Source organism: Mastigoproctus giganteus, chromosome 6 (genome assembly GCF_048544385.1).
Source record: "Mastigoproctus giganteus isolate SK-2022 chromosome 6, ASM4854438v1, whole genome shotgun sequence".
Taxonomy (NCBI): domain Eukaryota; kingdom Metazoa; phylum Arthropoda; class Arachnida; order Uropygi; family Thelyphonidae; genus Mastigoproctus; species Mastigoproctus giganteus.
In genome coordinates this window covers 45,644,597-45,670,091 of record NC_143580.1, presented here as the reverse complement: position 1 = coordinate 45,670,091, position 25,495 = coordinate 45,644,597, and the positions used below count along the sequence as shown (strand labels likewise).

Genomic DNA, 25,495 nt, shown 5'->3' with positions numbered 1-25,495 from the left:
CCTGAATAAGGTAAATGTTGGAAGTGATCACAGAATGGTAAGATGTACACTTGATATAGATGTAGGAAAGGAAAGGAAAGAGGAATATTACAACTTTTTGAAAGTGATAAAGCCCAAGAAACCTATAGGGAAAAAGAAATCCAAAGAAGAAAAAATTAGTCAAGAAACACTTGTCATGATGAACCAAAGACGACAAATGAAGAGCAAGAAAAACACTGACAGGGAGAAAATTGAGTATACTGAGTTATGCAAAGCGATCAGAAAGAGACTCAGACAGGACATAAGAAGATTTAACACAAAAGTAGAACAAGCATTAAGGGAAAACAAAGGATTTAAATCAGCAGCCATGAGCAGTAATACAGAAAGACAAATGATATGAAACTGAAGAATAGCAATGGTGTACTTATAAACAGCAGAGAAGGCATAATTAAATAGCAGAAGACTACTATAGAGAATTATACAAGGAGCAGGGGAATGATGCCAGCAGTGGGGAAGATGGATTGCAAAGTAGCAACACATACGACATACCCGATATTCTTCCTGATTAGGTAGAACACGCATTGAAGAAAATGAAGAATCAGAAAGCTCCGGGGGAAGATGAAGTTACTGTAGAGTTGTTAAAATTGGGAGGAAGAGACATAACACAAAAACTGGCAAGGCTCTTCACAAAGTGCATTAGAAAAGGTGTGATGTCTAAGCAGTGGAATAATGCAATCATAGTTTTGCTGCATAAGAAAGGAGATAAATCAGAAATTGGAAATTACAGACCAATTAGCTTGTTATCCCACATCTACAAGTTGTTCACAAGGGTCATTACTAACAGATAAGAAAGAATACTTGATGAGAATCAACCGAAAGAGCAAGCTGGCTTTAGGACAGGATTCTCAACTATGGATCACCTTCACGTAATATCACAGCTAATGGAGAAAGCAAATGAATATAAAACACCATTATGCCTGGCATTTGTGGATTATGAAAAGGCATTTGACTCCATACAGCATAAGGCAATGTTTCGGGCACTGGAAAGACAAGGCATTGATACCCCATATATTATGATTTTGAAGAAAATATATGAGAGTGCTACCTCCTTTATTAGGCTAGACAAAGACAGTAGGAAATTTAAAATTGAGAAAGGAGTTCGACAAGGAGACACAATATCTCCGAAGCTGTTTACTGCTGCCCTTGAGGAAGCTTTCAGAAGATTAGACTGATCGCAGAAAGGAGTCAATGTGAACGGAGAGTACCTAAACCATTTACGATTTGCAGATGACATTGCGGTCATAAGCCATGATCCCAAAGAATTAGAGGAAAATCTTAATCAGTTATGCACAGCTAGTAAGGATTTTGGACTAAAGATGAATATGGCTAAAACAAAAGTAATGATGAACAAGTATGCCACAGAAAGGGAAATAATGATTGAAGGAGCAGTAATTGAAAAGGTGGAGTCATATACTTATCTGGGACAAGTTATTAGCTGTAATAATGATAAATGGCTGGAAGTCAAGAGAAGAATTAATTTTGGATGGATAGCATTCAGGAAATATAGTCACATACTGAAGAGCAATATCCCAGTTTGTCTGAAACGTAAAATAATCAACCAATGTATACTCCCCACCATGACTTATGGAAGTGAAACTTGGGCACTCACCAAAAGAATGGAAGAGAGACTGAGAACTACACAGCGAAGAATGGAACGAATCATATTGGGAATCAGACTGTTAGATAAGAAGAGAAACACATGGATTAGGCAAAAAACTCAAGTAAAGGACATTCTTATCAAAACTAAAGAACTAAAATGGTCTTGGGCAGGACACATAGCCCGAAGACATGATGACAGATGGACTAAGAAAATAACAGAATGCTATCCAAGAGGAGCTAGAAGAAAACCTGGAAGACAAAGTTGGAGATGGATAGATGAAATTCATGAGTTTGTGGGTAGTAAATGGATGGCCAGTGCTCAAAACAGAAGGAACCGGAAAGTTGCTGGAGAGGCCTTCATCCTGCAGTGGATTGAAAATGGCTGATGATGATGCCATTTCTGCTTCTTGTGCCTCTGCTACTACTTTCCCGCGACGTTTCCGGTTATGGGTTCCTATGCGATTTACATTTCTTTAGATGTTACCTACCTCCTCTAAACATTTGTACCAATATTTTTGAGACACCCTGTGTGTGTGTGTGTGTGTGTGTGTGTGTGTGTGTGTGTGTGTGTGTGTGTGTGTGTGTGTGTGTGTGTGTGTGTGTGTCACTTCGTTCAATTTTTCTGTCAAAAGAAACAATTTAAAAAAAAATCGCCTGTGCTTGTACAGTTCATTACGTAAATCTGTAGTAATAAGTTATTTGGTCATGCCAGTATAAACATTTTTTTTTTTTTTTTGTTTCTACTCTAGGACGACCAAATAAAGCATAAGAATTCACAAAATAAGACGAATAAAAGAACATCACCATGTTTAGCAATCATTCGATTTGAACCACGGTCGACTAAATTGCGCGTACAAATGTACATCTATTGGTATGCTTATAATATTTTAATTTACAATATCAATTAGCCTGCGTAAACGTATCAATTATTTAATTTCCGATTTAAAAATTAACTCGTAGAAATTTGGTTAATATCATAAACTCAATTTCTAGTTGAGACATTTTTCGAATGATATATGATTTATCTTCGTAGATGCAAAACTCGAAGCCAATATCGTGTGCAAACATATATTCAAGAAAGGCTTGATAATGTATAATAGATTACAAGAAAAAAACTTCAGCGTTTTACCAGTTTCCTTGCAAGGAAGAATGCTTTATCGTCATTAAAAGGACTAGCGCGCACCTCGGTATAAAAAATTGAACATATAAGTTTAATATATGTTTTTAAATTTATAAATCATTTTTTTTGCTAAATTTGCCACTTATCAATTTTTATTTTACTTTATTTTTCATATATAAATATTACTTTATTTTTACCTGCACCACTAGCATTTTTATTATTATTATTTTTTCAAAAATATATTATTTTTATTTATTTTTTATTCTTATTTATTTTTTTTAAATTACTATTTTATTTTTTTTATTTTATTATTATATTTTTTTTGCAACCTGCACCACGGGTAGTTTTTTTCCCCTTTCCTCTCTTCCCTCTGGAATGGGCCCTCAGAGGTTCCCGGCCCACCTGCTGACAATACCAGGTGAGTCAAAGACTTTCCAGACGGTACGTGTTTTACTTCCCAGTATGGCCCATTTTCCCGCGGTGTGGAGGTGTACCCAGAATCATCTGTCCAGGTGACTGATGCTTCTGGGTAGCCAGGAAGCCAGAACAGAACACACACACACACAATACACACAATACACACAAACCTGCGTCACCCACATATCTGGCCCATTTGTAGTGATACTGTTCTTCACAGAGATACGAGGCGGAGTTGAACAAACGTTCTAGGTGATGCGCTTACTGTCTTTCAATTTGAATCTATGCCCCCCCCCCAGGTTCTTAATCTGGACAAGAGGTAGAATCCCATCAGCATTCAGCTTGCACAACCCATTCAAGGCCTTATACACCTCAATCAGATCAGCTCGCAGGTGCCAACTCTCCAAGCGCTGCAATTTGCAGAACTTAAACCTTTCTTGGTAAGGGCACCCCTTTGTTCCCCTCACCAATCTTGTTGCCCTACTTTGTACTCGTTCTAGTAACTCTGCATCCTTCCTAAAATGAGGCCTCCAGACCTGTACACGGTACTCTAGGTGTGGCCTGACCATTGGTTTGTATAACGGGATAACACACCTCTCTGTCCCTGCTAGCAAAATTCCTATATATCATTGACAAGACTCCATGATCTCCCCTGGCAGCCCGTCTGCACTGCTCAGCAAACTTCATATTTGACTGCACAACTACCCTGAGGTCTTTTTCACTTTCCACTTCTGAGTGTAGTACCACACAGTTGGTACGTTTCTTTTGGGTTATTGCCCCATATGTAGTACTTTGCATTTGTCAATGTTAAACTTCAGTTGCCACTTCTCAGCCCATTTGCCCAACTTGTCTAAATCCAGTTGGAGTAGCTTACTGTTGTTAAGACAGTATGCTACTCCAACCTTTGTATCATCTGCAAACTTGGACATTAATCCCGATATACCTTCATCAATATCATCGATGAATACACAAAACAACAATGGGCGAAGCACCGAACCCTGGGGAACTCCACTAATAACATTTGTCCATGAAGAGCAGTGTCCATTGATTACCACTGTCTGTCGTCTCCCACTCATCAATCCCTTTCTTTATCCATTGTAGCAACTTACCCTTAATGCCATACCTCTCCAATTTGTCCAGCAATCTTCTTTGTGCAACAGTATAAAAGCTTTCTTGAAATCCAAGTATATGAAACCAAAATTATTTTTGACATTCAGTTCCTTTGTGACCACATCATAGTATCCAATCAAATTGGTCAGACAAGACCTCCTTTTAACAAACCCATATGGTGTCTTAACTATTACTGCAGTCTTGCCTAGAAGATCCTGCAATGTTTCTTTAACCAGTGACTCCATTATTTTCCCCGGAACACAAGTTAAACTAACAGGTATATAGTTACTTGTGTCACCTTTTGAACCCCCTTTGTGAATTGGTGAAACATTTGCAGTCCATGGGGACCTCCCCTGACTCCAAGGAAGCTCTCATAATTAAGACTAGGGGTTTACTTACTTCCATTGCTGCCTCCTTTAATATAACCGGACAGATCCGGCAACCTCAGGTGCCTTCCTTATGGTTAACTTCAACAATTTCTCCTCCACTTGGCTCTCTGTTAGAGTTTGATAAACTTCCAGCATTCCCCTCATTGAATAACTCCTCGTGTGTGAATGTAGATGCAAAATACTCATTCAGTTTATCAGCTGCCTGTGCATAATCATCAATAGTCAATCCATCTAGGTTAAGTGGTCCAATCTGATTCATCCCTTTCCTTCTAGAGTTTACATAAGTAAAGAACTCTTTGCTGTTTTTCTTTGCATCCTTTGCCAAAAGATTTCTCGTAATCTGCCTTCGCCTGCCTAACCTCCTTTGTGACTAGATGACAGACAAGCTTATACCTGCCATAGGCTTCTGTGTCGCCTGATAATTTATATGCATCCCATACATTTTTATTCGCTGCCGCGAGCCTCATTAATTCATCTGACATCCATGTAGGCCTGAACCTTGAACAGTATTTCTTAGCTGGAAGGAAAAAATTAGTAGCCTCCAAGATTAAGTCCCTGAAGGCTTCCCATTTAGAATTCAACGTTGGTAACATCATCAGTTGATCCCACCGTACAGAATTTAAAAATTGTCTGAGACCCCTGTAGGCATCTTTACGAAAGCAAAAGCCCTTCCCTTTAGCCTTGATGGTAGTTACATCTTTTAAGTAATTCCCATATCAGTACATTGTGATCACTGTCACCCAGTGGTTCATTTATCTGCAAATTATTAATGTATTAATAATGACTGCTGATAATCAGATCAAGAGTATTACTCCCTCCGGTTGCCTCTCGAACATGCTACTGTAGAAAACAGTCATCCAATAAAGTCAAAAAAGTCTTGCTAGTGTGCGAGTGACCAACCACAAGTTTCAGTCAATATATGGAAAATTAAAATCCCCCATTATCAGACATTCTGATTTACTGGCTCACTATTTCTCTGCACAACTGCTCATTATACGCATCAGATTCACCGGGACTATAACACACACACACACACTTTTCCTTTCCCAGGGCTTATGTCAGAGGCTACATTGTATTGTCCGCCAACATCAAATGGATGCACTTAGTTAGATTTTATGTGTTTCTTAACTAACAGCACAACCCCTCCTCCCTTCCTGTCCTGTCTATCCTTTCTATACACATTGTACTCCCCAAATTCCAATTCTGCACTGCTTATATTTCTGTGACCCCACGTCTCTGATATCCCAACAATATCTGCCTTTGACGTCTTGACTAGCACTTCAAGCTCATCAAATTTATTAACTATACTCCTAGTATTGGTGTACATGCAAGTATACGTGCACCTGTTTCTAATTTTAGTTACTCTAACACTATGACTCCTGGAAATCTCCATTGCCTTGCTTTCCATGCTGCTGCTGCTCATTCCAATAGAAGAAGTGCAAGAATCACTTTTGCCTCAGCCTACGGCCACTTAACTTTTTAGTCGGTGTATTCCCGAAGCTAACAGTTTTCCGACCAACCTAACACTGCCTCGATAGCATCAGGAAATATTCTTGCACCCATTCTATTTAAGTGTACTCCATCCCAACAAGCACAGACAAGGCTGAAAAATATTCTACCCCTTGAGCTTTGCACAATCTCTCTCCACGGCCGAAATGATCGACAAGGCCCTCATCATATACTCCCTCCTATTGTGTCTGGGCAGAATTGCAGACACTTTTACATTCAACCCTAACTCGCGAGTTTTTTCAACATTGACCTGTACTTGTTGAGTAAATCTGCAGATCTCTTACTCTTAGCATTAGCATTAGTAGAGGCATTTGATGCAAGAAAGCAAGCTTATGCAGCATCAGCCAAAAAAAAAAAAATAATAAAATAAAGTAAAATAAATAATAACCACTTCCACTTCACCCCTCTGTTCGTTCGAAATACCTGTCCAGCTGAGCCTTGAACTTATTTAGGCTATCAACTTCCACGACAAGGGATGGAAGTCTGTTCCACCTACCAACCACCCGCTGGCTAAAGGTAAATTTCCGCACATCTATCCTACATCTGTCTTTCCTCAATTTGAACTTATGCCCTCTCAGGTGATTATTCTGAGCAAGAGGAAGAATCCCATCAGCACTGAGCATGCTCAAACCATTCAAGGCTTTGTACACCTCTATCAGATCACCTCGCTGGTGCCTAGTGTCCAGACACTGTAATTCGCAAAACTTAAGCCTTTCTTCGTAAGAACACCCCTTTGTTCCATTCACTAATCTTGTTGCTCTTCTCTGTACTCGTTCCAGCAGCTCTACATCCTTCTTGAAATGAGGCCTCCAGACATGTATACAGTACTCTAGGTGTGGCCTGACCATCGCCTTATACAATGGAATAATCACCTCCTTATCCCTGCTGGAAAAATTTCTGTATATCATTGACAATACTCCATGAGCTACTCTTGCAGCCCGTCTGCACTGCTCAGAGAACTTCATATCTGCCTGCACAACCACCCCCAAGTCCCTTTCATTCTCTACCACTGTCAGTGTAGTACCACAGAGTTGATACGTTGCTCTGGGGTTGCTGTTTCCCATATGTAGTACTTTACATTTGTCAATGAAAAATGTCATTAGTTCCAGTCTTTATGTCAATTAATGACTCTTAATGTCATTAGTTCCAGTGTGTACAACAATATCACCTTTTGTAACCTTAAAAGGTGGCATCTGTTCTACAACGTTATCAACTTTTTCCCCTGGCAAACATACCTTAGTCCTGTTCCACCTTTCCTTCTTGCGTAGTACATTCCCCGTCTTCCTGGCAATACAGTTGCCCACAATAACCAGTTCCTTTGGGACCAGTGCATTCTACCTTGGAGATTGCCTCTGTGTTGCCTGATGCACAGGACTCAGCTCAGCCGTGGAGATGGGCAGCTGAGAGCTTGATGGGGCCCCTCATTAATTTCTTCGAGGGCATTTACCCTACACCTCAAGCTCTCATAGACGCCCATCAGAACGCCGAGTTGGCGCCTAATTTCTTGACACTCTAGGCATCTAGCACACACAAAGACATCCTCCTTGACTAGATCATGTCCCGTTTTAGAAAGTTCAGCAAACATTTCACACCATTTTTTGAGACTATGATGCGTTATATAATGGACCCCTTCGTTTCTTCCCTGAGTCACAGCACTCTCGCTAGTCTCTGATCGTTGCTTCGCAGCTCTGGTCCAGGTCATGATTTCCGTTTAAATACAGTTTAATTAAAAATGGAATTTAATAAGATTAATAAATATTTTTGATTAATTGATAATACTATACTAAGCTAACAGATTCCTAATACAGTGCTTCGTATTACGTTATACCTTACGCTATCAGTTCGAGATATATACGTTGCGCTATTTCTTATCGATTACAATATGGCGGCTAGTTCAACAATATTGGCGCCAACACCGGGAGTCGTAACTTCCAAAAATCACTAGTTAAATTCAAAATAAAAAGCTAACGAACGCTACTAAACCTATTTAATATCTTTGTAAAACACAGTGTAGTATGTTAATTAACGAAGACTATGGTAAAAGTATCAAAATACTTATCCTTTGCAGCAGCCAAAAATCCACCGACTGTTTTCTTCCGCGACCAGAGCGCCCTCCTATTCAAGGAGGGCACCCTATTGGTTAGTAAATAAATTTGATGAATTTGAGGTATTGCTCAAAACATCGAAGGCAGATATTGTTGGGATATCAGAGACGTGGTGTCACACAGATATAAGGGATGCAGAACTGCAATTTGGGGAGTACAACGTCTACAGAAAGGATAGACAGGATAGGAAGGGGGGAGGTGTTATGCTATTAGTTAAGAAACACATAAAAACCAAGGAAGTGAAGCCAGTCGACATCGCTGGACAGTGCAGTGTGGAGTCAGTTTGGTGTGACATAAACATTGGGAGATCAAAATTGAGAGCAGGAGTGTGCTATAGGCCTAATGACTCTGATGAGTATAATAAGGAACTGTACAAGGAAATAGAATGGGCCAGTAAATCAGAGTGTCTTATAATGGGAGATTTTAATTTCCCAGATATTGACTGGATTTTGGGGGCTGGTTACTCACACACTAGCAGGGCTTTTGTGGATTTATTGGATGATTGTTTTCTACATCAGCATGTTCGGGAGGCAACTAGAGGGAGTAATACTCTTGATTTGATTATCAGCAGTGATTCTTCATGCATTAAGAATCTGCAGATAAATGAACCACTAGGTGGCAGTGATCACAGTGTGCTGAAGTGGGATTTACTCAAAGAGGTAACTACCATTAGGGGTAAAGGGAAGGGTTATTGCTTTCGTAAAGGCGACTACGATGGACTGAGACAGTATTTAAATTCTATACAGTGGGACCAACTGATGATGTTACCAACAGCAAATTCAAAATGGGAAGCATTCAAAGAACTTATCTTGGAAGCTACTAGGCTTTACATACCAACTAAGAAATTTTGTTCAAGGTTTAGGCCAAAATGGATGTCAGATGAACTAATGAGGCATATGGCAGAGAAGAAAAATGCATGGGATACATACAAATTAACACATGACACAGAAGCCTATGATAGATACAAGTTGATATGCAACCAAGTTACAAAGGAGGTTAGGCAGGCGAAGGCAGATTACGAGAAATCCTTGGCAAGGGATGCAAAGAAAAACAGCAAAGAGTTCTTTACTTATGTAAACTCTAGAAGGAAGGGGATGAATCAGATTGGTCCACTTGATATTGATGGGTCAACTGTTGATGATCCTGCTCAGGTAGCTAACAAACTAAATGAATATTTTGCATCGACATTCACACATGAGGAGTTATTCAGCGAGGGGAATGCCAGAGGTGTATTCAACTCTAGCAGTAAGCTACAGAATCTTGAAATAACTGGGAGTAAAGTGGAGGAGAAACTGTTGAAGATAAACACAAGAAAGGCACCCGGGGTGGATGGGATCTATCCAGTTATATTAAAGGAGGCAGCAAAGGAAGTAAGCAAACCCTTAGCCATAATTATGAGAGCTTCCTTGACTCAGGGGAGGTACCCATAGACTGGAAATGTGCAAATGTGACGCCAATTCACAAAGGAGGATCAAAGGCTGACACAAGTAATTATAGACCTGTGAGCTTAACTTCTGTTCCAGGAAAATTAATGGAGGCACTGGTTAAAGAAGCACTGCAGGATCATTTAGACAAGACTTCAGTTATAGCTCAGACACAGCATGGTTTTGTTAAGGGGAAGTCTTGCCTGACCAACTTGATTGGATACTATGATGCAGTCACAAAAGAACTGGATGCAGGGAATAACTTTGATATTATATACTTGGATCTTAGAAAGGGTTTTGATACTGTTGCACATGGAAGACTGCTACACAAATTGGAGCAGTGTGACATTGGAGGCAAATTGCTGCTATGGATAAAGGGGTGGTTGAGGGGGAGAAGACAGAGAGTGGTAATCAATGGACACTGCTCATCGTGGACTGATGTTATTAGTGGAGTCCCTCAGGGCTCAGTGTTGGGTCCATTATTGTTTTCTGTATTTATAAATGATATTGATGGTGGTATATCGGGCTTAATGTCCAAGTTTGCAGACGATACAAAGGTTGGCAGGGTTGTCAAGGACACTACTGACACTATGCTGCTGCAACAGGATCTGGATAGGTTGAGCAGATGGGCTGAGAGGTGGCAAATGAAGTTTAACATTGACAAATGTAAAGTACTACACATGGGAAACAGCAACCCCAGAGCAACGTATCAACTCTGTGGTACAACACTGACAGTGGTAGAGAATGAAAGGGACTTGGGGGTGGTTGTGCAGGCAGATATGAAGTTCTCTGAGCAGTGCAGACGGGCTGCAAGAGTAGCTCATGGAGTATTGTCAATGATATACAGGAATTTTTCCAGCAGGGATAAGGAGGTGATTATTCCATTGTATAAGGCGATGGTCAGGCCACACCTAGAGTACTGTATACAGGTCTGGAGGCCTCATTTCAAGAAGGATGTAGAGCTGCTGGAACGAGTACAGAGAAGGGCAACAAGATTAGTGAATGGAACAAAGGGGTGCTCTTACGAAGAAAGGCTTAAGTTTTGCAAATTACAGTGTCTGGAGACTAGGCACCAGCGAGGTGATCTGATAGAGGTGTATAAAGCCTTGAATGGTTTAAGCATGCTCAATGCTGATGGGATTCTTCCTCTAGCTCAGAAAAATCACCTGAGAGGGCATAAATTCAAATTGGGGAAAGACAGATGTAGGATAGACGTGCGGAAATTTGCCTTTAGCCAGCGGGTGGTTGGTTGGTGGAACAGACTTCCATCCCTTGTGGTGGAGGTTGATAGCCTAAATAAGTTTAAGGCTCAGCTGGACAGGTATTTTGAACGAACAGAGGGGTGAAGTGGAAGTGGTTTTTTTTTTTTTTTTTTTTTTTGGCTGATGCTGCATAAGCTTGCTTTCTTGCATCAAATGCCTCTACTAATGCTAATGCTAATGCTATTCAAGTCATGGGGAGAAGGATCCCGTGAAAAAAAAAAAAAAAAAAAAAAAATTAGTTCCAAAATCTGCCAATAGGGGATATGGAGCTGTACAAGAGGAACGACATGATAAAGTACCAACAAATAAATAACTAAGACAAACCTTAGTGAAATTACAAATTGTTATTTGTGCTCTTTGCAAAAAAAAAAAAAAAAAAACAGAAAGAAACTGAACTAAACTGCCAGAGGAAATGATCTGACAGCTGCAAACTCACAGTTTACTCCCGATAGTCGATGATGTCATTGATGGTGGAGTTGGTTTTCGATGTGATTACCATTGTTCTGGACCAGAAATTCATTCGATGCACAGTGTGCGCGACTGAAGACTGCAACATCTCTGGAGTTATGTTCCGCACATGCTGTGTTACGTTGTCCTATAAGACAGCCAGGTTAGGGACACTTCCTCGATAGACATTGGCCTTGAGCCCACAGCCAAAAATCACACGGGGTAAGGTCAGGCGAACGTGGTAGCCATGCAATGGGAAACAAACGACTAATGACTCTTTCTGCAGTAAAGTGATGCCGGAGAAGCTGCTGTACTGGTCGTGCGATATGAAGAGGAGCCCCATCTTGCATAAAAATTGTCTCATCCAGTTGAGGAATAATGAAACTGCCTTGACAATATCTTTGTGCTGTAACGGGACAGGTGGCTGTTCCTTCTGGATGCAATTCCTCGAAAAAATATGGCCCTAGGATGAAATTTGAAGTCACACCAAACCAGACGGTGATTTTCAGTGAGTGCAATGCAATAGGATTTGCTGAATAGCATGCGGTGCTTCTGAAGCCCATATTCGGCAGTTTTGAATGCTGACAGTTGCATCGAGATAAAAATGGGCCCCATCTCCCCAAAGAATGTTCCATAGCCAGGTATCACCTACTTCCATTCTGGCCAAAAACGTTAGAGAAATGCCATTCGTTTTTCAGGATCATCTCTTTGCAGCTGCTGCTGGCGACTGATCTTGTATGGATAATAGTGGATTAGTTTCCGAAGAATTTCCGCACAGTAGAATATGGGACATCCAATTGCCTCGCTACTCCTCGTGCGCTGCTACTAGTTCCAGCAGCTATATCCATAGATTAGTCGACGATAGCCGTTGCAACTTCCTCCGCTACCTGAGGTGAAACAGGCTTCCCTCCTCTTCCAGGCTTAACAACAAAGAACCCAGTTTCCTCACATTTGTTAATCATCCTTCTAACTGCCGCAGCTGATAAAGAACCTTGACGTAAGTTCTTACAGCTTCGAAATTCACGCAGAGCGGCTGCTGCATTGCATCCATTAACGTAGAAAAATTTCGCAATTAAAGCGCGATCAGGCAGAGTGAGATGCATTGTCAACAGTAAACTTACAGAATACGCTTGCGATGTTCGCGTTGTGCCTTGATAGCTGTCTGCTGCTAGGAAAATTAAATAAACTCAGATTTATGCAAATTTTCTGCTCTCTTAGGTGTTTTATTTTTTAGTTTGGATTTAAAACTTTAGTGCAATTCAGTTTCCTTGTTCTTTTGTAAAGCGCACAAATAAAAATTTGTAATTTCATTAAGGTTTGTCTTAGTTATTTATCTGTTGGTACTTAGTCATGTCTTTCCTCTTGTACAGCGCCATATTATCCCCTATCGATATTTTGGTACTTTTTTTTTTTTTTTTTTTTTTCACGGTACCTCCTCCCCATGCCTTGTATAGTTTACTTGCTAATTTTGGTGGCATTCCGCTTATTACTTAGAGCTACAGAGCGCTCTGAATAGGGATACTTTAATTATGGCCATCCTGTATATTAAAGTCCACACCCGATAGTGGGAGAATAGGCATTCCAAATTTTGTTTTAATGTTTATATAGTTTGAATGATCGCCATACGAGGAGGTGTTCGAAAAGTTCGTAGCTTGAGCATGAAGGGATTTATTTCAGTACTCTGGCAACACGTTACTTTTCAATCCCTTTAGAGTCAATATATTTTGACACATGCTGCAATGCGTCGATTCCAGCTTGAAGAAGGTTTATTCTTGAGCCTCCAGAAATGCAGCAATGATGTCACTGTCAGTGCCAGGAATTTTTCCAAATTATAAAATAGGTGAAAGCCAGATGGGTTATATCGAATTAATATGGGAGATGGTACAAGATTTCAAAGCCACACTCATGAAGTGCAGCCATGTCAATACAGCCTCGTGAGCAGGTGCATTGTCCTGGTGAAACAATACTCATTTTCTGATTTCCTCGGCGTTTGTCTTTGATATTTTCAGACAAACGGCTCACGAGGTCTGTGTAATATGCCCCATGTGATTGTCTGGTCAACACTCCATCAGCATCCCAAAAAACCGATGCCATCACATTGCCTGCAAAAGCAATCGACTTGATTTTTTTTGGAGGGGTAGCAGAGCTGTGTTTCCACTTTTTGGACTGCTCTTTTGTCTCTGGCTGAAAATAATGGGTCACCTGTCATCCACAGTCACAAATGCTGTAAGGAAATTTGCTGAATCTGCTTGAAAACGATGCAAGTGTTGGCCTGACTTGACAACTCTTGTGCGTTTTTGATTTGCTGTCAACAACTTTGGGACCAATCGTTCTGACACATTTTATCATAACAAGAATCTTTATTATTATGTGGTCACGCGTTCAGATGAGATGCCCAAGATGATGGCAATGTACCTAACTGCCACTGATCACCAGATCATGTACACTGACAACAACTGTAGTGGTGGACGTTGAAAGTCTTTCACTGCATGAGTAATCTTCCAGGCTCTCCGTCATCCATGGAATAGGAAGGGGCATCCTCCCCAGTGTTGCAACCACATTCTCATGAATTGCCTTTGGCGTTCGTCCCTTTTTTTTCCCAAATATTGGATGACTGCATGATTACTGATTTTGTCCATCTTTCCTCATTCACACAACTTTGTTGACTTCAGAAGCTGTAATTAAAAAGAGGCGTTACTGAAACTACTTGAAGTGTTATACATGCAGAAATCTTTAATACTGTACCACTATACTTTCATACCTTAGCCACGAACTTCTCAAACGCTCTTCGTATGTAATAACGTAACGACAGTAAGTTTTCGCTTCCCGAAGCATCACGTCTGCTGATATTAATCAAAATAGCGCTATGATGATATTACTGAAAGGTTCGTTATTAATCAAACTCTGAGAAGTCCGTTTCCCAAGCATAGCCAATAATCATACATATTTGATCGACATCTAAAAAAAAAACAAAAAGTGCCTGAGAAACATTGTAACGTGTGTTATTTATAACCAATAACAAAGGCAATATTAAAGATTAGTATTTACCATATTGGCTGGCGATCCTAGTTTAACAAAAAAAAAAAAAAAAAAAAAAATTATCAATACAGTACTCTTAAATTTTAAGTAACCTAACCTTCTTTTACAGGAAAAAAAAAAAAAGAAAAGAAAAAAAGAGGCCCTTTATAGTGTTTAACAGTATTTGTTTGTAAAAGAAAATCAGGCTATCTAAAATTTGAAAGAGCGCCGGATTTCTAAAACTCTGGTCACGTGACGCCATTACATTTTTCTGAACTGAAAAAGATTGACAACTACTACGGTCCTGATTAGGAGCAACCAATGAAAAACATGAATCACCGAGTTTGACTGTCATCGAACCACCCAGTATCATTGCATAATTTTGAATAATATTAACAAAAACGCAGGTTTGGAAGTAAAAACTTGGGGTCCATAAGTTTCATACCGAACAATTTTTATTTAACTAAATGTTCTCAAATTTGCAGTTAAATTCAATGACATATCGAAAGCGGCTTTTGACAGGTGAACACATATATATACAGGTTTACTAATTAAATGTTTGGAACAAACAATCAACGTACGACTTAAAGGTTCGATAGTTGAGATTGTTTTCACCTTAATGAAGACAGTGACAAAAACACAAGTGGTAAAATGCAAAGAATATCACGGTTCGGCCGTTAGCCTCAAGTAACCCGTTATATAGTGCCATTTAAAGCTGTCACTTTAAAATCAGAATTAGTTCACTAATAATTACCATTTTAACATTTTGATTAAGAATTTCGACTTCGATCCCTCGGAAGACATTAAACTTGCATCAAGAATTTGCATGTATTTGAACTGGAAGTTAAGTGACGAAGATAGCGAAGCCAGTGTGTACTCGTACATTAAAAAATAATAATAATTAAGAGTTACTCACACAAGCAGGAAAACAGCAGAGACAGCTCGCAAAGAATCTGGGTGGTGTGGTGATGGTGGTATACTGATGTAGCTTCCTTTGTCGCCGTCGAATCCGATTCGGTACAACAGCATATACATAGCTCGACAGTCGACGACGAGAATGACGAACTATGGACACCCAGTCAATCATAGCTACACGTGGTCGGCAACGACCGGATTTCTCCACGTGCCTAAAGACATTAACAGGACTCGTTCAGGTCCCCCCTTCCGCCATCGATCATGAACTGACACGTCGCGCGAGCAGCAGCTGACTCGAAAACGCTGCTGCTGCAGACAGCAGTACACAAACGCACAACACCAAAAACCAATGTCGACTACAGAGAAACCCTACGCACTCCAAAATTGCTTTCTTCTTTCCTTCATCCCTCCTTTTCGCCCCTACCCTGAGCGACGACAGCGCAAGATGCAGACTCCTCTGGATCCCAAATAAGTGCCAAGTTAGAAAGGTGGGTACAATTTAACAAGGGTAAGAGAGAGGCGGATGAAGGTCGAAAATCTGACGTCAAATTACGCTTTCGACGATATTAATAAAATTTATTGTGGCTTCTTCTAGAGCCACGTGATTCGCACGTACAAGCCCGGATACAGATGGGAACTAGACCGTCATTTTCGTAAACACAGCCGGAGACGGCTTTCCCCGTTTACAAGCGAAACTCTTGACGCTTACTGCGAGTTGAAAGCGACAATCATCCTCCTAACACCGGACGAAAATAGCGCGCGAACATGGTCTCCATACTCTTCTTCCGGGTAGTAATGTAAAGGCGAGGGAATTATGTCTCTCGGCACACACTCCTCTCCGTGCAAATGGAGCGGAGACTTTTGCTACATAAGCTATTCCTCTCACCGATAGAAATGTTTCCAGTAAATAGGCATGTGACCACGTGACGAATATTTCATAAACAGTGCGCGTCCCTTTTTTCCCTAAGGTACCCAAAGGTAGTTTCCGTGTAAGGCTTTGGATCTTGTAAACACAGAACAGCTATCGAGAAGACGACGTAGTGGTAAGGAGCACTGATATCGAGCGCAAAATCCATGAAGCGCTAACAACTGGGTAATGGAGACGCAAAAATAAGTGAATTCTGCAGTATTTACTTCTCGTTATGACGGTCAGTTAACGAGGATAATACCGATGCGCCAAAGTACTAATTCCAGTCGTTTCTGACTAGGGCGAGATCCATGTAATTGAGTAACCAAGTTTGATATGCATGGCCGCACTGGCATGACTAAACGTGCGGTTCAAAAACGCCGATGCAATGACGGTGATTACAAAAGTTCGGAAACTGTGCCAAAAACATCTACATCTTATACTTTCCGACATAGCTGCATCTACGCTTTATAGTTGCAGAGATAACGCAACTGGAAATACTTAATCTTGGCCATTTCCTTAAAGAAAAATGCCTCAAATTTCTTTCCAAGCGGAGGATGATCCATTACAAAAACGATATCAGGCTGTCTACATTTACTGGAGCTGAGCGTGCAATGCTGTAATCGCTGATAACCACGAAAGATGTCCAAGAACAAAAGCCTGTTAGTGTATTACCACGTGACGAACCTAAATGATATATATATACATGAAGGATGAGACTTTTATATGATATTAAAATATAATCAACTGCAGATAATTTCAGAATAATCACTGTGTTGAGATTGATCTATTTCTTAATACTGAACTCCGTTCATCGATTGTTTTAAACAGAAAAGGAAAAAGAATCTCTACAATGCCACAATAAATCGGGTTCGTCCTAGAAATATATCCGATCACTAAAAGTGTTCTAAAGAAGACGCATGAAAAATATCGCACAGTTACTGTATGTATTCAAGACTTTTACTATTTCCATCATGGCGCCTACGTAGCCAGGTGGGAAGGAGCAGCAGTGCGTAGCACACGCTTCTTGATTAGACCGGGGTTCGAGCCCGTCACCACCAAATACGGAGGATGCGGAAAGGTCATTCAGGGAATGACCACCGCATATCCCGGAGCAATATGGCCTTAGTTGCTAATGCTCCTAAAAAAAAACCAAATAACTATTTCCATCTTAAGGAAATTATACACATTTAAGATTTTATTTAAATAAAATTTTTAACTAGCATTTCTAATTAAACCAGTTGTTCATCTTCCTCACGAATTCGGTACCTTTTCACAACCAAGAAGCAGTGTTCTCCGTGACAGTATAGCAATTTCACTGCTTGTAACTCATTTTGAGGCTGGGGAAATTCTTAAAGACCTTCTCAATCGGGGCTGTAGTTAGTCAATCTCAAGCAGAGGAAACAGGATTTCCCCCTCCTCCCCAGTGAGCTAGTCCGGGTTTTTCAGCCAACACAATGCACAAATCGGCCTGTAGACACACACCTGTATTAACATACACATAGCGCAATATGGCCTCAGATGCTAATAAAATAAATAAACTTTCTGTTTATACTCCGGGACCAGAGGGAACGGTCACAGGAGTTCACAAGATACAGAGAATACGAAAAACAGCACAGTATTCAGGAGTCACGGGCTTGAATCCCCGGTTACTCAAAGCACGTGTACTTAAACGGCAACCACCACAATGCAGCTAATTAATCTTTGAGTGAGATTAAAAGTGAAAATCAAACTTTTTTTTTTTTTACTGTATTAATTAGAAGCCAACCAGCAGCTTTTATGTATATCACAGAGAGCATGAAGCGTTAGGTTTAAGAGTATTAATTAATACTCTTATTCGTATTCAGATATGAATAAATACAGGCTGCCTAAATTAAAATTCTGACAAATAATGAAAATCTTAGCATTTCAAACTGCGTACGGAAAAAGCTGTCTTCAACTTCTTAAAGGAATGCAAATAATTCTCAGACGTTTCGTGGTATTTCCTGTACCTGTGATTATGGCATAGTACAGGAAATACCACGAAGTGACTGCAAAGACAGCACACAAACGATAAATTATACTGTTCTTATTTTAATTAATTTTGAACTTACTTAATCTTTAACAAATTACTTAACAGAAAATGATTAATATTAACAGACCAACTTATATTATTATACAATTTCAATAGTAAATTTAAATTGTCTAATAATATAAGTTAACCTGATGTCCATACTATAGCGACAGTCAACTTCACACTTCTAAACTGCATTTTAAACTACGTATTAGTAAACTGTATATTAGCGGTGTTAAATGAATACAGATTAAGACTTTAGGGAGAGATACTCTACGCGGGGTGAAGTGCTGTTCTCTATTTCGATTTACCTGCGCACAATGCCACTACTGTAAAAGAACAACTCAGATCAATTAAACTTAGCCTGTTCAAGGTATATGCGTTAAAGAAATGAGTGACAGGGTTCGCGCAACTGCCGAGGGCGGGGGATCTTTTTGTTTAACCACTAGACGGTTTATCTGACAAAAATACACCAGAATGTACTGATACTGCAAACCAGGAGAACTATGCCTTTCCCAGGCTCGCAATACCACTCCAGTTTACATTTTTATTTAAAATGTGATACCATATTTTCGAAACTTTATTAGTATAGCCAACTATGTTGGCGATTAAGTAGGAACTAGTGGAGGAAAGCGACCCGAAACTAAATGATGAAACAACACATTCAAAGATGTCTCTTTCCGATCTCACCCTATGATTGTGGCATTTGATCCTTAGTTCTACAAACACGGCTCAGCAGACACTATATATTCAGTGTTGGATAACGGATCCTGAGTTGGATCAACTTGGCTACAGTTCACAATCTCGAACTCTATTCCCACTCCATCTCGCTTAAGCCCACGGAAAATACAAATTACAGCTGCAAACCTCCGCCTGCTAGCAAACTCATGATAGAGGTTGTAAATGCACCCTCGATTTCCACTCCAAGTAGTTTAGTATATCTCAAAAGCACGCCCGTATCTAACACAGTTAGATTCTATAATGCTCTGGCCATATAATGCTACAAATTTTGCAATTTGTAGCATTATATGTAGTATTATTTGTAGCAATCTAATGCAACCACGCATTCAAGAATACTTACTAATTCTTTGATATATTGCTGTTCATTAGCACATAGCATGGCACCCAATAGTGATATTAGACAGGGGCGATGTAACTGTGAAGACTAGTTTTTAATTAAAAAATAATAATAAATAAAATAATAATAATAAAATTAGCACACTACTGGAAAACTTCCAACGTCATAGATATGATGAAACACTCACTGCGTAGAATATGCCTTACAATCTTTCTGTAAAACTGTATGTAACCCTAACCTGAATTTATATATATACAAGATGTAAGTATCGATGTTAACCGGCAAACATAAGTATTAATTAATCCAGTGTTTCTCAACCTTTTCGTTGTTGCGGCAAACTTTTAAAGAAACTAAAAAAAAAATTGCGGCACAATACAATCACTATTATACTAATATATATATAATACTATATAATATATACACATATATTCACAAACTGTAAGCTATTTCTGTTGGGTATATTTAATAAAACACTTATTATTTGTTTTAAACACTTTCAGTGTTCTTTTCTGAACATGAAATTTAAAAGAAAAGAAATTACTGTATTTAAAAGAAGCACACAGTTTTTTAATACGAGGATTTATTGTGGATAGGCTTACTCTCAGCTCCTCTTTTACCAACTTTCTTTCTCTCTCTCTCTCTCTCTCTCTCTCTCTTCATTAAATCTCGTTTAAACCGGAAAACCCTGTTTCGCAGTAGAAAGTGGAAAATGGCAATAAAATTCTAATTGCCGTTTTCGAAATTCGTGGATATTCATTTTGAATTTTACTAATATTTTAATTTGCTAATATTAGCTTATTTTTTATTGTTATTTTGGTTTTTAGGAGCATTAGCAACTAAGGCCATACTGCTCCGGAGATATGCGGTGGTCATTCCCTGACCTTTCCACATCCTCCGTATTTGGTGGGCACGGATTCGAACCCCGGTCTAATCAAGAAGCGTGTGCTATGCACTGCTGCTCCTGCCCACCTGGCTACGGAAGCGCCGCTAATATTAGCGTTGTTAAAGTGAATTTTCAGTGGCTGGTCACTATGGATCTCAGCCAATTCTTCTTCCTCTTGCAGATTAAGTTCTAACATCGGAAGGTTTCTTGTTGCAAGTGAGTCTCTTACCCTCAAATATTTTGGTATCAATGGATGGGAAGTAATGCTCAATTTTTGTCTTTAACAGCTCAAATGTTTCCTTTATTACATTAATTATTTTAGTATAATTCGTTTTGGCAGTCAAGGGAAACATATATATATATACTGTATATATATATATATATTTTTTTTTTTTTTTTTCATTTACATATTTTTTCCATATACTCAACTTTTCTTTAAAGACGAACAACTTGTCAGTAGAAGTGAGTAAATTTTCCAATCGGCCTTGCACGCTGATATTTAATTAATTAAACTGCTCGAATAAATCTGCTAGAAAAGCTAATTTACAGAACCAAATTTCATCACTTAAACAATCACAAAATTTTGATTGCTCCTGTGAAAAAAATATGAGCATTTCCTCACGCAACTCGTACATACGGATAAGTACATTTCCTGTCGATAGCCACCGAACCTCAGTACGCATCATTAAATAAAAAATGATGCAGACTTCAATTCCTCACATAATTTTCCGGAAAAAAACGTATTTTTTGTGGTCTACTTTTGATATAATTTGACCATTCCGCTTGATCAAGTTGTACAAGTTAAATCAGATAGGGCTGTCTCCACTATTACAACTTCTCTTTGTCTAAAACAGTGTTGTAATAGTATTTGGAATGTGTCGTTTAACTAAGTTCATAAATCCTTTTAGTGCTCATGTCATCGCGGGAGCACCGTCGGTACAAATGCCAACACACGACTTCCACAAAATACAGTATACCACACTTTTATAAATAATTATTCATTACTTCGGAAATATCTTGGCCGGTTGTTCTTTCATTGAGTTCGTCACAACAACAAAAACATAATAATAATTGTGTCGTTTACGATAGACCTGACAAATGATATTAATTGGGCTTTTCCGCTAATATCTGTAGAATTATCTGCTTGCAATGTAAACAGTCACCTAAAATTATTAATATTTCGAATAACTTGTTCTTCAATATCATCGGACATTCTTTTATACGCCTGCTAATTGTGCTGTTCGAAAGTGGTACTGTCATTATTTATTTATTATTTTATTTTTATTTTTTTTCAGCTTCCTCTCCCAAAATACTTTTCATGAATACCCGGCATGCTGGTAAAATCAGACTTTCTGCAATCAGGTGAGATTTTTATTTTATTTATTTTTTATTTTATTTTATTATTATTATTTTTTTTTTTTTTAGCCACCAGTTCGGCTACTAAATAGCCGAACTTCTTGCACTTTATCAGATATTTTAGCCATATTATAAAATCCTGTACCTTGTTTTCTAGTAGAGGCCCGCAGTCTTTGTTTCACAGAAAAATTACGCTGCAATTTGCTCGGCACCATTGAATCATTCGACAATTTTAAACCACATGCCACACAAAGGTTGAAGACAATCTTGGGTACCAGCATATAAAAATCCCATCCCTAAATAATCATCATCATCATATTTATGATAATGTTTTTTTTTTTTCCCCTTTTTTGATGTTGATGGTTGCTCGTGTTTTTTTTTTTTTTTTTTTTTGTCATTTTCTCCAAGCTCGTTGTTATCAAGTTGCCTCTTTCGATTTCCTTTCACTAAAAGTTTATCCATCGCTAATAATTTCTAAAAAAAATTAAAGTTACTTCTAGAATGTACTATTACAGTTAATTTAAAATACCTGTTCTTACGAATTAACTGAATATGACGTTTTAGAGATATAAAAGCACAAAAAGTACTTTAAAAACACAAAGGAAACTTTTTATTATGCTGCTTACAAGTTGCACTTATAGAACTGCAGAGTGCCTGGGAGAGACCCTCAAGTGATAAAAATGGCCGAATAAAGGTGAAATTTAAAGGTTAAAGGAGAATCTGGTACTAGGAATCAAATTTGTGACATCACATTGACTGATGAAAGGGGCTGGAATCGGTGCAGCTTAAATAAACAAATTTTTTATTTGAATTAATTTTCATTATAAAACTTGGATTTATAATTTTTTTTTTTTTTTTTTATTTGCATTTTCCGCGGCACACCTGAAGCATACTCGCGGCACACAGTTTGAGAAACACTGGATTAATCCGTAAATAAATATATGTTTTCTTTTTTTTGTAATCATTTGCCTGAATATACATAAACACCAATCTACAGGACAATAAATATAAAAACTAGCCTAAGAAAAAATATGATGATCTGTATCTTATATTAATTCAAATTTTAATGCATATGCTAATCTCAGAGCGATGGATGCATTTTAACTTGTACTTGTATCAAAGCTTTCAGGCTGTGTAGGGGCAAAAATCTTTAAAGACCCTTAAAATCTTAAAAAATATAATGATAATAATTTTCTGTTGATACTCCGGAATGATTACATAGGGTCAGAAGAGTTCACAAGATATAAAGAAAGAATACAAAATCATCAGCTTACTTAGTAGTTACGCAACTAGTGACTACTAAATAATAATAAACGGATAATAAATGGTCAGTAATGTTTATATATGGGGCTTGTCATTGAAAGAGCATGAGGACCTTGCAGAATTATTTTATCAAACCACTAATATTCTCTCAATAGCTATCCTGATTAAAAAAAAATACTGGTGGCTGAATTCACTATGTCCGGGAACACAGTTTCGACAAATGTGACTGAAAGCATGATTTCCAAATATGATGCCAACAGAAAGGCAACAAAAACGAAGTGGTTGTGCTACCTGTACGAGATTATAAATCAACCACCAGGGCTATTACTTTAATCGTTTCAAATAAAAGAGACTGATTTTCAGAGAAATCTTGAATAAAAGGAAAGTTTCTACCACAATAGTTCTCCAAATTTTGAGATAAGAACAAAGCCGCAAAGAATTGAAATTTCTTCTGTTTTTTCCAGCCAGTAATCTTTGGCAGAAAATAACTAATGAAATAATAGTTTTTTGTAGGATTCGGGAACAAATTCCAGTCTTCAGTAGAAAACTCCTCAATCCCCACCTCGTATAAAAATAATCAAATAAAAAGTGGGGGGAAAAAATTGTTCTGTTTGCTTGATATTAATGAATGCGTTTAATCAGAATTCATTCCTGGCGGTCACCAAGTTAAAGTTCTTTGGCACTGACGCGATTAAAGTATTTTGCTACATGTCTACAAAGTAGCGTTTTGATGGAACGGGAGACGATGCGTCCGATTTCAACTTCCATATCTTTTTTAATTAATTTAAAACAGTGAACGGAAAATTATTTTATAGCAGATGGGGCGTTTTTAAGGGCATTTCAAAATAAAATTTATGCAAATATATCAAATACCTTCAAAAGGGCGTTACTTTGAAGAAGATAAAGCTCACTGGCAATAAAGGAATATTTTTTTATTACTTTTTATTTTCGTTATTTAGCATCTCGAACACAAAATAAAAGCTTTCTTCACACAATTTTCTTACCTCATTATTGGGGTGCGTAAGACCCGCAAGAGGAGGACTACTCTCCCACTTACACGCTATCTGGAGTGTTTCTGCTGTTTTCTGTTGAATGCTTTTACTATCGTCCAGCAAGGTAATTTCATAAAACTCTTGAATATCTATAAAATAAAAATAAGAACATATTTTTAACACCAAATATTAATGGTTTTGCTAATTAATTAGAAGTAATAACAAGTGTGTATTTTTTTTTTTTTTTTTTTTTTTTGCTGGCGCTGCATATTTCTTGTCATATTTCGGCTGAATTTTTTGAATTTGATGTTAAAATGAAGATTGATGCAATAAAGCATCATATGTTTAAGAGTGTAAATATTCTATATAATATTGGTGTAAATACACCATAGAAAACTCTTAAACGAAAAAACTACGTTTGTAGTTTGAAGGGGCATCGTTTTATCTGTATCTTATATTGTGCTCCTCCTTCACAACGAGTTGCCATGTATTGCAGAATGTTAGAATTGGAATAAGCATTATCATTTAGGTTAGGTTATGTTAATTTTCAAAAATGAGTCTGGAGTTTTCAGTGGTTAAAAAATATGATAAATAAGAATAAGCAGACGCATAACTAGCAAAATGTTTAATCATATCAGGTACATGTATGCTTATTCTTCTTTTTATTATTTTTTACCATTGAAAACTCCATAGCTAGATTAAAATTCAAACGCCGTAACTCCGTAACCGTTCAGAATTGGACACACGTTATACTGTATGTACTTTTTCATTATTTCAGGTCGTGAATCGATCCCGATGTACGGCCATGTATCATGAAACTGTGTGTGTAGAACATGTCAGAAGTTTGTGTGCGCACGCACGCACATGTAATCAAGTATTATTCCCCCTCAGTACTATAGAAACTGGTATAGCCTGAGTAGCCGATTCGCCAAAAATACCCAAAGGCAGCTAATTTCTTTTTTACTCTCAATCTTAGAGAGCTTCTCTGTGAAAAACATGCAACATTATGTATCGTAATAAAACGCAACCACGAAGTCCGATAACATTTTAGATTACTTCAAATGGTCAATTTAACTCAGAAAATTGTCAAATGAAAGCTCTAACGTGTAGATTTTCAGAAAATATACACTAATTAGAATTTCTAAAATCTCAAACCAGAGCTTATAAGTGGTTATGCATACCATAACCCCCCACCACTCTAAATATTATAATAAAATAATATTGCTTACTGCATCCACTTTACTATCTCAGCAATGGAATTCATTCATCTCTGCTGTGAGTAACCCTTCCTATAATACATCTCATACTACGTCTATGAGCTGGAATTTTGACACCTATGGTCAAATAACAGAAACGCGCCTTTTAAAAATAATTAAATTATAGTGTTAAATTATAGTATTAATTAATATTCTGAATTAATTATAATTAAAATATAATCCATGAGACGATACTTTATAAAAAAAGAAGCTTCATAATTGATTTAGGTAATAACTGTTATTTTTTAATATAAATTAAAAATTTAGTTACGCTAAATCTTTAGCTCCATTCGACTTGTGGCCGAGCCAAAACTCGCCATACCCTATTTTCTCCTCTATGCGTATCAGTTTTA

At 38.1% G+C, this 25,495-nt stretch overlaps 1 protein-coding gene across 8 annotated transcripts in view; it reads right to left on the bottom strand.

The window, feature by feature from the left end:
• The window catches only part of LOC150084219 (MAGUK scaffold protein DLG1-like), an 855,099-nt gene that overhangs the window by 611,664 nt on the left and 217,940 nt on the right, over positions 1-25,495 (bottom strand). For 7 of the 8 annotated variants that reach the window (XM_090375940.1, XM_090375935.1, XM_090375941.1 and 4 more), the window contains one exon: positions 23,899-24,035. In XM_090375940.1, the coding sequence (XP_090232066.1) occupies positions 23,899-24,035 (137 nt within the window). Of the gene's footprint in view, positions 1-15,355; positions 15,824-23,898; positions 24,036-25,495 lie in introns of those variants that run through there. The other variant, XM_090375943.1, reaches the window with a different exon arrangement.